Here is a 16,453-nt window from a genome sequence, read left to right on the forward strand (position 1 = left end):
TTAGTAAGTCTTTATGGATTCACTTGCACACCTCCATTTATTACACTGTTTCCACTGCAAAACATATTTCAAGTCCAAATGACAAAAGTCATGAATAAATAATGTCACACAACCTATTTTTCTTTAGGAAACTGCACGTAAAGAGAGTAGGTTCCATTTTGCCATTTTTATGTATCAAAGGACCTGTTAGCCCCAGAAACAGTCATCTACAAACTGGGACTGGCCAGAGGTCTCAAGGTTAATCTGGACTGGAGGGCAATAATCTACAACTTGAGGGTTCTGGAAACCAGTCTCTACCTGGGAAGCTGACCATGAGCAGATCCCACTGACTAAATCTAGCGTGAAACACACACACACACACACACACACACACACACACACACACACACACAGTCTCAGGGAATGACTCAACCATTTTTTGTTTGTTTGTTTGTTTTGGATTTCAGATGACCATGAACCTGAGGCAAAGGATAAACCGTGAACCACTAAATTCTCAATAAATGCTAAATTTAAGAGAAGAAAAAGTTAGTATCAAAATACATCCCACGGATCTCAAACAAACCACATTTAATGTGAAAAATTATCTCTATTTAAAGTCAGTCCTGGAGAAAATAGAGCCAAGTTCATACTATGACTAATTACATTTTTTATTACACTGAGATCACGCCCCAGATATGAATTTGGTTCCCATTCACCAAGGTTTAAACTCTCAACACCAGAAAAAATATGTGCTTTTTAATTGATGATTACAAAGAAAAGTAAGTGATACATGATGATTTTGGTATAGGAAACCTCAGCCAGCCAATGAATGAGTCATTCCACACAGCCTAGTTTTCTGAATGGGTAAGAGCTTTACCAACCAAAACAGCCTTGGAGGTTAATTATCTTGACTGTCAATATTTTCAAAGTTTATGGCATATTTTCCTCTCTTCTCAAAGAGTGTATTCAAAAATGTATCCTTTTTGGTAGTTCACTCTCATTCATGGTAAATAGTAATTATTTACTTATTACAGAATAATGCCTGCAGAATCAGTTGAGGGTTCCTACCCTAACATTCCCAAACCTTCAGGGCTTCTACTTCCAATTCTTGTGTCTAAAGTTATAATATTTCTGTTTCTTTCCTGGTTGTCAAGCTGTCAAGGGTCACCTCATTCTAAATGTGCTACCCCTAATACGCCATGGATCCTTTCTCACATTAAAAAAAATTGTTAGGGTTGTTATCTAAAATAAGAATAAGTATGTTCTGAGAAAGGGTCTGAAGTATTCTCCCATACTTGATGCCCTCTATTCTGGTTGCTGAGTGGACATTTTTGCCCCACTGGTTCTTGGCTAGGTTCCAGATATGTGAGAGAGCCATATTCCAGGCTTGGATATATGCTATGACCAATCTTGATTCTCTGTATGATCCCCATACTGCAGAAGTAAATTGAACCATCACACGACCTCACTAATGAATTTCTGTCCTGGCCACAGGACAAGTGCAAAGGTTTCAAAGAAAGCAAAATTTCTGGGTTGTAACATTAATTCAGAAACTGGAAAATGGTCCCTATCTTACATAATGGCTCTAGATTTTGTATACCTATGGCACTTAGCAGCAGGAACAGGTAGGTTTCCACAAATAAGTATAGCAAAATAAAATTTTTGAGGAAAAAGATTGCCAAATGACTTTTAAAAACACAGAAGTTCTTTTTTTTTTTTTTTGGTCTATTAAATGACGAGACTTTTAAAGTAAGTGATTTCTTTCTACACCACACATTTAATGGCTTCACTTACTGAACTGCTACTATGTGGGGAAAAGTCTCCTTTAACCCAAAGGGCAAGAATGTTGCTCTAACATTTGAGTCACCTGAAGATTCATTATTTTAAACAGTCCCTTCAAGCACTGAAGTCAAGCATTCCACACAAATTACTGTACTTAAATCCCCTGCAGTCTATAACACATGAAAGTTTACATAACCTTGTTTGTCAAACCCGAGAAAACAATATCAAGCAGGTGAACCAGACTACCCTGTCACATCAAGGACAGAAGTCAAGAGAGCAGATCATCAGTCTTCCTAGCTATGCTCCCACACCCTTAGGAAGGAGCCTGGCCCTTCAGCTATTTATAAATGTGTAACTGAACAGAAGGGGCCCTGCCCCTGCCACCCTTGTAACAGGGGGTGCTGTTTGGGCTCTTGCTGAATCCCACTGGGGCCTGTGTGATCTGTCTCAGTGCGGCCTTCCACACCTGGAGGCACAGGGACCTCTGGGTGCAGCCCTGTCTGGTCAGGAAAAGGGCTGTGAGGATTTCCCGGCTCACTTCCAGCCTCTGATTCTATATATGGAAACAACCCATCCAAGGGTTTTCAGCCTCATGAGCACCACACCAGGGAGGAGGAGTAAGGAGGAGGCCAGCTCTCCTCTTGCTGCCCTGACCGCACACTCACTTTAGTGTCTCCCAGGCCCTGCTGCCCTCAACTGGACCTTGTCATCAAATGGCAGCCCAGACCTCTGCTGAGTCTCGCAGGCTGGAGGCTTTAACACGGAACAGCTGGAAGAGGACCCTGCATTCTTTTCTCTGTGTAAACACTGGGGGCTCTGTTCACCCTCCTGCTGCAGCAGGAACTAAAGAATTTCCCCTATCCAAAATTACAACGGACCTTGCCCCTACCCCCCATCCTCACCCCACCTCCCCACCCCAGGATATAATTTCAGTCTGTCACCAGCCATGCTAGCAAATAGAAAACTGCTGAACCTTTCCAGTACATTCATTTTCTATACTAGTGGAGAGGTCTGTAAATATGAAACGATTCTGTTATATTCAGTAAAGTTTTCCAACAAAAATATGAAGGACCCTGATTCATGCCTGCTCTCTACCGAAACCCTTTCTGTAAGACCGTTTCTACAAGATCCACATCGACACGACGAGGTCGTGATAAAGAAGTATAACCTCATAGTATACAAACTGCGAATGTAGCGTCACCTGCATATTAGTCTGAAGACAGAGCTCTGAAACTGTAATATCCATGGGGAAAAATGAATAATAAAATTGAATTTTCATGTATCCTTCATACAGCCTAATCAAAGCTTGGCTCTCTGAAGGGCAGCCCGGGTTTCTTCATGTGTTGCTGAAATCCAGAGAGCCACGTTGCCCAAAAGAAGAAGAAGGAAAAAAAAAAAAAAAAAAGCCCAGAAAATCCAGACTCTACGTGACCTGACTTACTTATTTCCCAGGAAACTGCATGAGAGAAAAATCAATCATTCATGCTACCGTGGCTACCACACGGAATGGGCTGAAGGAGTTGACAGTGGGCAAAAAACCAAAGCGGCCAGCGGAGGTAAGTGGGCGCAGGGACTGGGGGTGGGGGGGGGCAGGGAACGGTGACATGCCAAGGGCCCCGGCCCGCGCCCTCGGTGTACCCACTGGGAGGCGGCCGGGGGCGGGGCCCAGGCCCGAGGCTGGGAAGCAGGAGGGGATGGGGGAAGGAGAAAGGGGGGAACAGGAGGGACAGCGGCGGCCGCGCACTTACCGGGGCTGTTGGCCTCGCCTTCGAGGACGTGCAGCTCGGCGCAGTCGGCCAGCGAGTGCTCCAGGCAGAGCTGGAGGAAACGGGCCTGGGTCTGGCTCACGCGCTTAAGCAGAGACAGCAGCGCAACAGTCTGCTCGCACTCGTTCCAGCCCTTAAACCAGCCCGCCAGCACCCCGACCTGGTCGCGAAACATCATGGTTAGGGGGCGGCCCTCGGTCTACGAAGCCCCCTCGGCGCCCCAGCCCGCCCCGCCCGCCCCAAAGTTTGGCGGAGCCGCAGCCCCGCGGCCGCCGGAGACGCGTTCCCGTTCCAAGGTGGCTCCGGTGCCCGGACGCTGCAGGTACTGCCTCGGCTCCTGCCTCTCTCGTCTGGTTTCAGTTATGTTCCGGTGGTTCTGGCTGATTTCCCCAGAGATGATGACAGACAGTAGCACGGAAATGTTTCTTTTTAAAAAAATAACGATTAAAAAAAAATTCCCCACAAGGCACACAAACTGAAAGAATGCTCTTCCCCCCCCCTTTCGCAGCTCCGGGATGGTGATTTCCGGCGTCCCGGGGTCTCTTCCCCGCTGGGCGGCAGCTCGGACCCTTCACACCCGCATTCCCGAGCGGCGATCACCACTGGAAGGAGAGAAAGGCTGCAGTGAGACCTCGGCCAGCGAGGGAGCGCGCCCGGGAAACGAGAGCATCAGAGGGGGCGGGGGGGGGCGCCCCGCTGGGGGTTTGGTCCCCCCAAATTCCGGCCGCCCCCTCCGCACCCGGATGCGGGAGATGAGCTATTCCCGTTCCGGGAATGGCCAGAAGCCTCCTTCCCAGGTGCGGGAGTAGACCCCACGGCTTCCTGTTGCTGCCTCTGCGAACGGCTGGTGCTCCCTACACACGCCACCCGGGGTGGCCTCGAGGGCTGAGCCTGCAAACGCCAGCACCAGCAACAGATCTTCCTCGCGCGGAAAACTTGCAATGCGGCTGCGAAGGGGCGCGGGGGTGGGGGTGGGGGCTAATGCAAAACAGAGGCGGAGGCAGCGGCAGCCCGAGTTCCTTCCTCCTCCTCCTCCCCCTCCTCCTCCTCCTCCCACTCCTCCTCCTCCACCTCCTCCTTCTCTACCTCCCCCTCCTCCCACTCCTCCTCCTCCACCTCCCGGAGAAGCAGCCGAGCGGCTGCAGCTCCATCTACAGCAACAGCCAGCATCTCCGCCGCCAGGCGCCCCTCTGGATTTAGGCCGTGAGCAGCCGCGGCAGCAGCTCGAGACAAAAATAAACTCCCCACCCAAAGCTCCGTGCCCAGCGGGCGGAGGCGCAGCCCGAGCCCCGGCTCCCCCGCGCCGCGCCTCTCCAGCCCACCCGGGAGGTCTCCGAGGGCCTGCTTTGCCCTGAGCGATCAGATGTGTGCGTGCGTGTGCGTTTGTGTGTACGCGCGTGTGTGCTTTAGGCATTCTGCCCCGGCTGCCACCGCCTACGGGCGGGTCCGGCCAGCCCAGCGCCTCGCCCGCGCTTCCCAGGCCGAAGGCGGAACGGCTCCAGGCGCGCGCCGAGCGCGGAGACAGCCGGAGTTCGAAGCACTGCTTCCCCCGGCGGGCAGGGCGGCTCCGCCGAGACTGCGGCTCAGCGCCGCCCGCACACGCCCCCCAACGACCGCAAAGAAGAAAGTTCAGCTTCGGGGGCTCCCCTAGTCCTATCCCTGTCCGGTGGCGGCTGGCGGCGGAGAGAAGAGCCCAGCGGCCAACCCTCGAGGGGCCGCTCGCTGCCGGCACCCCGCTTCCTGCCTCCCAGAACTTCTCGAGTAGAGGGGGAAGTCTCTTGGGAGGAGAACCCAGTGACCGGCGGGTCCCCTGCCGCGGTCGGAAGGGTGGGGGCGCTCACCTCGGCGCGGCTCATCCCGGCGGCTCGGGGCCCCGTGCGCGGGTCGGGGGCCGAGGCGGCTCTCAGCGAGGGTCTGGGCGCCCGGAGCGCGGGCTGCGGGCCATGCCGTCGGGGCGGGCGGCGCTCAGAGAGTGCGGTGCTGCGAGTCCGGGCCGCCGCCGCCGCCGCTGCTGCCGCCTCCAGTGTCGGCTCGCGGAGGACTGAGCCGCCGAGCCGGAGCTCCCCACATGCTACTGATTAACATACACCATTACATCATGGGCTTGGCAGGGAGCGCCCGAGAGGGGGGAGAGGAACCCGGGCGGCGGCGGCGGCACGCGGGGGGAGTCGGGGGGAGGATCCCCGGACCCCGCGGGCGACGGGGGTGGGGGGGCGGATTCCTACGTGGGGACCAGAAAAGGGGAGGGGAGCGGAGAGGGAGGAGCCGGATGGCGCGGAGGGGTCGGGTTGGAAGAACCGCCCGGCGGAGGGAAGAAGTTTGGGGAAGGGGAGGGGTCCGAGTGAATTCCTCCCCGGCCGTCTGAGAGTTCTGGAGGGGTCGGGGCCCTCGAGTCGCCCGAGCGCTGGCAGTAGAAGACTCGGAGGGCGCTTGAGAGGGGGCGGTGCTGCCACCGGCTGCTCGTCCTTGGGAATGTGGTTCGCCGACTCGAGTGACCCCTGAGTCCTCCTGGGGCCCGGGGGTGGCAGATCTGTTTGCCCGGCGGGCGGTGGAGACGTGGGGTCCCTGCCGCGGGGGGCGTGGACGGGTTCCGGGGGTCTCCGAGGCCCAGGGGCAGTGCACTGAGCTGGGCGTGCCTGGATGCCGGCCTCCTTCCTTGTGGCCCTTGTCTAAGGGGCCCGAGAAGTGCCTGGCCTAATCACCCCTCACCTGGCTCTGGCCTTGGCTGCCCTTTGCTCTCGTCGGCGGCCTCGCGGGCCACCCGGCCCCCCTCTTGGGCCTCTCTCTCCCCTCCGGAAGCCACCCGACCTCTGGGACCAGCCTGGGAGCTCTGCCTGAGTACTCTCGTGTGGAGTGGGAGACGAGCGCCGCCCTGGGCGGCAGGAAGGCGAGCGAGGCCACCTGTCAGCGCGTCGGAGTCTCCAGGCTGGGCGGTTGACCTGGACCTGGGCAGTGCGCGAGGCCGAGGCGGTGTCTGGGTCAGTGTTCCACCGGCGCGGAAGAGAATAGCGGGGTGCGGCGGCCAGTGGAGCAGCCTAAGGTGGGCTGGAAAAGCGCGCCGGGTATGGTCTCCAAAGTAGAGGGTTAGTAGTAGGGGTTAAAAATCCCCTAAAACCTGAAAATCGCTGTACCTTCTTTTATCAGGTGAATATTCACGGGTGGACTTGATGGCCAAATCCGGGCTATCTCTGTGTTTTCAGTGAAACACTGAGCCCTTAAACACTTTCTCCAGCAACTTGAAGCTTTGTTTATAAGAGTACTTCTGAGAAACCAGTGAAATACGTGCTTTAGACCCAGCCTTCCCTACTCTCGTGAACACAGTATTTTTGAGGATAAAGTATTTGAGATATTCCACTAATTCACACTTCCGTTTTTCAACTATAGCATATGATATGCCCCTGGAATTTCAATCTTTCCTTCCTTCCTCAAACCTAGTTCCTGCACCGTGTACTCCGTGTCAGACACGTGACAGTACCTAACCCTCTGTTGGGGGTATTGAAAGGTCTTGTGGGGCTGCAGAAGTTTAGATGTTTTCGTTAAAATAGGATATGTGAATAATTGTTTAAGATCATTATTTAGGGGCGCCTGGGTGGCTCAGTTGGTTGAGCGTCCGACTTCAGCTCAGGTCACGATCTCACGGTCCGTGAGTTCGAGCCCCGCGTCGGGCTCTGGGCTGATGGCTCAGAGCCTGGAGCCTGCTTCCAATTCTGTGTCTCCTTCTCTCTCTGCCCCTCCCCCATTCATGCTCTGTCTCTCTCTGTCTCAAAAATAAATAAAAATGTTAAAAAAAAAAAATTAAAAAAAAAAAAAAAAAAGATCATTATTTACCAGCCAGGAAAGGTATCTGCATAATTTAATGACTATCTTCCCTAAAATCGAGAATCCTAGGGTCAATGTTTTATTTTTGTTTTGCGTTATTATTATAGAGGCAGAAAATCTTGTCATATCATTTTCTCCAAGACATTACTGTCAATTAGCTAGTCCTTAGTAATAACTTCTATCGGGAAGTGGGAAGGAGAGTTCCAGCACAGTCTACCCTGGTATATACTTTGCTATCAATGGCAGCCAAAGCAGAAGTTCTCCATCTGGAGCCTTTGAAAGCCCTCAAGAATGATATATTTTTTTTTAAGTGGAAGAAACATCAGTTTCATTAACGTATTTATTGTCACCTGCAGATTACTAAAGGAATAGTAAAACTAAAAAAAACCAAAGCCAACAAACCTTGAAGCAATCTTCAAAAATTCTAATGCTGAAGAAAGAAAATACTACCACCTACTGGAAAAATGTAGTTCTTACAGCAGCCTTTAACCGAGGAAAAGATCTTGATTTAGTTAATTTTTGAGCTACTTTTGAGAAATACAAAGATGAGCAGGAATGAGTTACCAGTCCCCCTTGTTTTTGTGGGATGACAATACTCGTGATTTCCCATGCCTCTGGGCCTTTTCTCTGATAAGACAGAGAATATAGATAAAACCCAGTGAGGCTGCTTCATTATTCCTCAGAGTGAAGTCAAGACTCTGAAGGAAGGAAAGGAATACTATCAGGTAAATATATGTTTGTGTATTAAATGTGGAATTTTCCTATATGAACCTGTACCCAATTTTTATGGATAATTAAGAAGTAGCTAACAAGTACTAAAGGTTCACACCCCCTTGGAAAAGCAATGAAAATATGAGATAGAGGACATTGTTGTTATGTCTGTGTTCACTATTTTTTATTTAGTCATTTGAAAAATACCTATTGTTCACCTACTTTATGCCAGGCAGTGGGTTAGGCAGTGAGTACACAGAGCACAGGTACTGAGTCCATCATGGTGTACCAAACAAAAGATAGATCAGAATATCAAACGAATTCACATTCTTTTAACATTCTTTTGTTTTTCTCCTCCCTAGACTCTGCAAAGGAAAGAAATTAGTGTTTGCTCGGTGAGTAATACTTTTTATCAAATAACTCAAATGTTCAAATGTTTCAAAGATGACTAAGTCCAGCTAAATCAGTGCTATGTTTATAAGTCACTGCTTAAGAACATGTTTAGGTATTGTTTATATCAATAAGCTATCTCCAGGAGCCCATGTCTATGGATTTTAAATTCATAGTTCTAGGAGTAATAACATAAAACAAGAAAAAGTGTATTAGTTATAGAGACATTAGAACAAGTTATCTTTAATTATTTGCTTTATTAATTAGCAAAAGTGTTAGCAGTATTAAAATCTGGGGGTGCCTGGGTGACTCAGTTGAGCATCAGACTTTGGCTCAAGTCATGATCTTGTGGTTCATGAGTTCAGGCCCCAGGATGGGCTCTGTGCTGACAGCTCAGAACCTGGAGCCTGCTTCGGATTCTGTGTCTCCCTCTCTATCTACCCCTCCCCGCTCACACTGTCTCTGTCTGTCTCAAAAATAAACATTAAAAAAAATTTTTTTTGACGAAGTATTAAAATCTCCACCAAAGGGTGAATGACAATGAATATTTTTCATTAATTCAATCATTTAATAAATCTATATTGAGCATTTATTCTGTGTCAGGTTTAAGATAGATGTTTAAGATACAATGTTTGAGATACATGGTGTTTTCTATCTAACATTTTCTATCAAACATGGTGTTTTCTATCTAACATTACAGATGGCGTTTTCTATCTAATATATATATACATATATATATATAATCTTACATATAAGTTATATGTATAATTTTTATTTAATATGTAAATATATTTATACATAAAATTTAATAATAAAATAGTGATAAATAATTATAAAATAAATAATAAAAATGAGGAAAGAAATAAAACTTCATATATCCATTATATATTAAAATATAGATTTTATTGCATATATGCATAGAAAAAGGTGTTGAAAAGATTTCCACCATGATGGTAACTACTGGTGATTTCCCTGGATGATGGAATTACTGAGGATTATTATCTTGTTTCTCTATATTGTCTAATTTTTCCACCATACATACAAAAGTTAAAACAAAACACTGCATAAGCTCAAAACGACTGACTAAAATTAAATGTAGAAAGTATTCTGAAAGAACTACACTGTAAAACTTAGGTCTTCAACTCCTAATAATTGTTTAGGAGTCTGTTTGCTTCCTCCAGGGTCTTGTCCTAGCCTCATTACTGTGCCTCATGGCCTCAACATTCTGGTCTTTCCAGCCCTTGGTTCAGACACTTCCTGTGGTTTCTGAATCAACATTGAATACATTCCAAGCTCTTTGGCCTGAAATACAAAGACTCCAGCATTTGGCCACTATCTGCTGCTCTGGACTTTTCTCCAGAATTTCATTCACTAATTCATTCAACAAGAAGTATTTATCTAATATAAATCACTGTGCAGGGCAAATGGAGGATACAAAAGTCGAAGAGAGGGCATGGTCTCTTTAATCTCTAGTGGAGAACATAAAGTATGGGGGTGTGCGTGCGCGCACACGCACACACACACATTTCACTGAAAGGTACAATACACAGTAGGTCTAGGGGAAGATTGCACACAGTGTTGAACAATACCAGAGGAGGCAGAAATTCTGCCAGAAATTTCAGAAATACAGTAGGCATCTGGTGCCTTATGTGTTGGTGCTCATTGGATAGTTTCAACAGAGATGGGCAAAATTTTAGGAATCTATCCTACTGCAACTATAGCATTATTACTGTAAGGTATACAAAAATATACAAGAATGTTAATTTCAGCATTATTTATATAGCAAAACACTAGACTGCAGAGTAATGTGTGAATAAATTATCAAACCTCCATACTGTAAGTCTTATACAACTGTTTTTAAAAATGAGTTATAGTTGGAAAAAATGCATCAGAAATATGATAGATTGATGGATAAAGGGATTATAGGTAAAGTAATATGTGATAAACATGAAAAAAATGTTAATTATAGAATCTAGAGTGTATAGGTATTAAGCATTAAATTCTTCCAATTTTTTTGTATACTCATGTGTATAATAAATTGTTGGGGATAAAAATGATGAGTCAAATTTCTATGTATTGGCCTAGAAATAAGCATTTTTTAAGTCATAGAATAATGTTTATGCTATGATTCTGTTTTTGTGGTTAAGAGACCCAGTTCTAAAGCGAGAGTCCTGAGTCTTGGAACACAACCCTATCAACTGACTAGCCATTTGACCTTTTACTAGTCACTTCCCACTCTGTGCCTTAATTTCATTGGTAACAAATCTACCTAATTGTTATGAGTAAATAAGTTAATACATTTAAATTTCTTAAAACAGTGCAGGCATATAGTGTTGGATAATATTAAATATGATTGAGAGGAGAAAGGTTATGTGGGATGGCAGAGAGCAAACAAACTTTTGTGTCTCTCTGTAAATATGCTATAAATACAAATACACATATATTTGTATGAGAATGTTTATTTGTATGTTTGGTACAACCCCACGAGGGAACAATCAGACATCCAGAAAGAGGGATATTCTCAAAGACAACTGGTCTGAAAAAAATGGTGGAAGGGCTGTCCTAGATTAAAAGAGACAGAAGGCATATAACAACCATATGCAATGTGTTATCCCTGATTGCCTCCAGCCTTGAAAAATTAGCTATTAAAGACATTGGGGGACAATTGGGGATACTGATATTGGTATTAGGCGATTATTATTAGTTATTAGTTTTGTTAGATGTGACCATCGTATTGTGGTCATGAAAGAGAAGAGTTGTTTTTTTTGTTTGTTTGTTTTTAAAGGATATTCATGCTGAGGTGTTTGGGTGAGGGGTCAAGATGTCTTCAGCTTAGTTTGAAATTGTTTAGCAAAAAGGTACGTGGTTAAAATGTATGTGGCAAGTGTTGAACCAGGCGGTGAGTATAATGGGTGCACACTGAACTATCATTCCGCATTTTCTGTGTGTTTGAAATTTTTCTTAATTAAAAAATTGAAAAATAAAGTTAAGTATTAAGGTTTTAAAAACACAGAGATGGGGTTTATGAACACCATTTGCAAAGGCAAGGAGATGTGCAAGTTCATAGTAAATGCTGTCAATGCTTTGGCGTTAAGAACAAAGGTATGAGTTGTAATAATATTAAACTTGACTGCTGTGTTTCTCAAAGTGGGAGTCCATGAACCTTACACATCAGAATCACCTGGGAGTTTATTTTAAAAGGCAGATCTCTGAGTTCCTCTGTAGGTGTAGTGAATCAGGGGGCGCCTGGGTGGCTCGGTTGGTTGAGCATCTGACTCAGGTCATGATCCCAGGGTCGTGGGATTGAGACCCATGTGGGGCTCTGTGCTGAACATGGATGGAGCCTTACTGAGATTCTCTCTTTCCCTCCCTGCCCCCCAAAAAGATGTAGTGAATCAGAATCTTAAATCTTAAAGTTTCCATGTGAGTCTCAATTAGAGTGTTTACTAAACTTCCCCTGTCACAAGATGAACGTTGGCTGTTTAGTACCATACAGATTCCCAGGCCCCTTGCCTGATAATTCTGATTCTTTTGGGCTGGGACTTGAGAATTTGTATATTTAGAAAATGTTCTAGGTCATTTTGTGATTGGATCAGTTTGGAAAACGCTAAGTTAGAAAACTCTGAAGAACCTCAAAGTAGAGTTTCCTAAGCACGCTTGGTAAGAATCACCTGGGCTGCTAGTAGAAGGCACTCATATTTGCAGCCCTCACCAAAACCTTCTAAATTAGAATCTTCTGGGAGTGGGCCTGGAAGTCCATGTTTCTATCAAGAGCCCCTGGTGATTCTTTTTTTTTTTTTATATGTAAATATTTTATTTTATTATTTTTTTTATTTTAGAGAGAGAGCATGCCCGCAAGTGGGGGAGAAGGGCAGAGGGAGAGAGAGAGAGAGAGAGAATCCAACCAGGCTGAGAATCCCAACACTCAGCGAAGAGCCGGATGTGGGTCTGGTCCCACGAGCCTGGTATCATGAACTGAACTGAAATCAAGAGTCAGATGCTCAACTGACTGAGCCATCCAGGTGCCCTGGTGATTCTTAAGATCAGACAAGTGGGGGAGCATCAGTGCACAGGTGTACAAAGCCATCTGAAGGGACGGCCTGTTGAAGCGGTGGGAGCAGCAACAGAAGCATTAAGAGGAGAGGTCCCGAGCGAGCTCTCACTAGATGAAAGATAGCACTTTTCTCTTCTTGGTGTGTCATTCGGGTCCATCTCTAAGTGTCCTAGTCCCCACATTCCAGTCCCAAGAATCTGGATAGAGGATGTCTTCCCACATGGAGCAGCTACAGATGAAAAGGTGCTGGTGGGGAATGTGTGGATTTTTGGAAGGTAGAGTTGTCATGCAAATTAATACTCGGCCATGCCAGATATATGCCAAAATCTCACAAGCTTGCTGAATATATGTCAACCCCTGATAGACGGATTCTTTTTTCTTAGCCTGCAAAAGGAAACGCCTGATGAATTCGTACGGTAAGGATGTCCCTTTGAATGATCCTAGGGAAATACCTAGACATCTCACTTCAAGCAGTTTTATACTCTACTTTCCTGTGAAATTGTGCAACGTATGTCGACAAAGAGGAATATGTCACTGAAATAAGGTTGTCATAATGGTAGAGTGGACTCTGAGCCAGACACCCTGGAACTATGCCCCGCCTGATTTCACCGGCTGCCCCTTCTTACCTCATTTCATGCTGCATCCCCACCCCCCGCCTACACTCAGTTCCTCAAATGTGCCAAGCTCATTCTCTTCTGGAGGACTTTGCACTTACTATTCCTGGAGAATTATGTCTTTCTGGCTCCTCAACCAGCACTTCAAAAGGCTGACTCCTCCCTCAGGTCTTAGCTCAAATGTCACCTTCTTAGAGAGGCCTTTTTAGAGCCCACTATCTAAAGCAGAGGCCCTTTCCTTACCGAAGCATGTACCACAACAGAACTTGTATTGCTTGTTCCTGATCTCTCTCCACTCACCAGATTTCCAGCTCCACAAGTGCAGGGACCCATTCTTTCTTATTTATCCTCAGGACCTTCAGTACTTTCTAGGACCTGTCACCCAGAAGTGCGCAGTAACTATTTGTGAGTTGAATGAATGAATCTCGGGGTTGGAAGCTCCCTCATAAGACTCTGGGTCCAGTGCCCCATCCTGTACTTAAATACCCTATTACTGTGTTTTGAGACCCAGTCCATGAGCGTACTTTTACCTAAACTGCAGTAAAACAAGAGTAGCAAGAATAACATATTCTCATTTTTTCACTGTTCCAAATTTATTCAGCTTCAAGGACTTTACTCTGACATTATGCTCTTCCTGCTTGAGGGGTAGGGGAGGTATTAAAGTATCTTATAGTAAATGATAGTAATATTGGGCTATTGATATCCTTATTTGGAGAAATTAAAAAAAAAAAACACAAAACTTGGTGACTTTAGCTGGTCTCCTGGTTTTCCTGGCCCATGAAATTCAGAAGTCTGCACCCCTCTGCATTCAGAGGTCACACCCCTCCATCTAAGTGGCCGTTTCGATGACCTTGGAGTGGCCATTGGCATTGATGATTAAAATGTGCTTTCTGTAAGTACTTGGTCTGTCCCTCTGTAACTTGCACCCATGGCAGCCATGGACGTGCACCTGTCAGCTCCTTTTCAAGGGTCTGCCACAGGATGGTGTTGCCAACACCAGCTGCTGTCTCTTTGCTCAGGGACACCCCATCCACTTAGTGGAGACTTTCTCAGGACTATGCTGTGGTCTGAAGCCCTTCCTCCTCAGTCCTTCTTTCCTCTCTGTTTTCACAGTCCTGGTCTGAAGGCTCTCCCTGCCTTGTCCCACTCCCTCCCCATTGAACCTTCACAGGTATTTCCCCCAATAAATAGCGTATACATCTAATCTTGGCATCTCCTTGTTGAAGGACCATCCTAAACAGACATACTATCCCCTGGCTTCATGTGACCCTAGGAATTGGACAAGGGACTCCAAATGTGATCTGACCGGCTGTGCAATCATGGAGAGGGGACCATCCATCTCACCACCCATAAAATGGAGAAAATTCTACTCCTCTTACAGGGCTGTTGTGAAACTTGAGTGAATAGCACATGCACTGCCTCCCAGTGCCTGATGCGCAGTAATGCAATGCCTGTCCCTACCCGACCCAACCCCCGTCACTGTGAGGCTGCGGAAACGTCTCTTCAAAAGCTGCTCTGATCTATGAAGAAACATTTTATAGGTTCAAGGGAAAAGTGAACAAAAGTATAGAGTTTTTGAAAGTTGTACATTTTGAAAGAGCTGAATGAAGGTCTCCTCGGGTTATAAATGTGTCGTATCAGACAATCTCATGTAAAATGAGCTTTAGTGCAAATTCTAACTTCCGAAGAGCAGACGATTAGGCAGTCATGTGAGTGGAATGGGATGTAGGTGAGCTAGAAACAGAGGTGCCAAATGGAGGAATCCGTTTCCTGGTCGAGAGGGATGAGTCCAGGTGGTTCTCAGTCCTCGGTCCTCAGAAAAGGTATACAACCGCTGATGTGCATGCTGGTGAGAGTAGGCTGTTCAGGTCGAGATGTAGAGAAGGAATTAGCAATGGTTAAGTGTCAGACTTTGGCTCAGGTCATGATCTCACAGTTTGTGGGTTCCAGCCCCGCATCAGGATCTGCACTGGCAACTCAGAACCTGTAGCCTGTTTTGGATTTTGTGTCTCCCCCTCTCTTTGCTCCTCCCCCGATTGTGCATTCACTCTCTTGCGTGCTCTCTCTGTCTCAAAAATAAATAAACTTTGAAAAAAGATAGTGTGAACCAGGGGGCACCTGGGTGGCTCAGTTGGTTAAGCGTTGGACTTCGGCTCAGGTCATGACTTCATGGTTCATGAGTTCAACACCACATCCTCTTTGGATCCTTTTGGATCCTCTGTCCTGCCCGCCCCCCTCAAAAATAAATAAACATTAAAAAAAAAAGGAAGTGAACCAAGTCGATATCTGCACCAGATAGAACTGTATTTGCCACTAGGATCTAGTGTGCTTCCTGAGAAGTAGGCACAGCTATTCTGCATTAAAGATACTATTTAGGGGGGCTGATTCAGTCAGTTAAGCGTCTGACTCTTGATTTTGACTGAAGTCATGGTCTTGAAGTTCATGGGTTCGAGCGCTGCATTGGGCTCCAAGCCAGTGCAGAGACAGCTTGGGATTCTCTCTCTCTCAAAATAAATAAACTTAAATATGTATATGTATATACATATGTATATGTATATATATACATAATTATATATATATATTATTTAAGGGCGCCTGACTGGCTCGGCTGGTGGAGCGTGTGACTCTTGATCTCTGGGTGGTGAGGTCAAGCCCCACAGTGGGCATAGAGCTTACTAAAAAAGATGTTATTTAAACATAAGTGCACTGCTGGCTCTCATCAACTTGTTAGGAGGCCTGAAAACAACTGGCACGTTACTTGGCACATAGTTAAGTACTTGATAAATATTAATTTTCCTTCTTTCTGTGCCTGGATTAGAGTGTGTTCATTTGGTTACTTTACCTCTTGGGTCTGCCTCACATGGAGACATGCTCTCTCAAAATTCATGCAGTAAGGCCTAGGACAGCCTTGCCAGGCCTTGAGTCATTATCGGAGGGAATAAAGAGAGAGATGTGGAGGAAGGAACCACAGAACTGGTGACAGATGGAATGCGGGAAGGCTAGAGCGGGAGTCAGGTTTGCTAAGATAGCAACAGTGAAAGGCAAGCTGGGTGAGGCCCAGGAGCCATGGCTTGGGGAGACTAACCTTGAGTTCAAGTCTCATTAGAGGAACCTCAGAAACACCTGTGTCGGCAGGGGCACACACTAGGGTAGAGAGTGGGGTTTCATGAGCCCAGGGCACGGTGGTAATTGCCTGCACCGGCTTCCCATATCCCTAGTACATTTTCACATGGGGTCATGGCCCCATCCAGGCCAAAAGCCGAGGTGCTTTCCCTCCCCCCCCCATCAACCTAGCCAGGTGAACCTCAGGTAAGACAGTGGGACTCTTGAGGAATCTG

General features: G+C 46.6%; 1 protein-coding gene across 3 annotated transcripts in view; it reads right to left on the reverse strand.

Annotated features, from left to right (window-relative positions):
* The window catches only part of SAMD4A (sterile alpha motif domain containing 4A), a 217,466-nt gene extending 211,911 nt beyond the window's left edge, over window positions 1–5,555 (reverse strand). The window contains exons 1-2 of one of the 3 annotated variants that reach the window (XM_086709710.1): window positions 5,369–5,555; window positions 3,510–4,129 (exon numbers count right to left, since the gene is read on the reverse strand). In XM_086709710.1, the coding sequence (XP_086565836.1) occupies window positions 3,510–3,705 (196 nt within the window). In that variant the 5' untranslated portion in view covers window positions 3,706–4,129; window positions 5,369–5,555. Of the gene's footprint in view, window positions 1–3,509; window positions 4,130–4,266; window positions 4,476–5,368 lie in introns of those variants that run through there. The other 2 variants (XM_086709708.1, XM_086709709.1) reach the window with 2 other exon arrangements.
* Window positions 5,556–16,453: the final 10,898 nt, after the last annotated feature.

Source organism: Puma concolor, chromosome B3 (genome assembly GCF_028749965.1).
Source record: "Puma concolor isolate L17-30 chromosome B3, mPumCon1.1.hap2, whole genome shotgun sequence".
Lineage (NCBI taxonomy): Eukaryota > Metazoa > Chordata > Mammalia > Carnivora > Felidae > Puma > Puma concolor.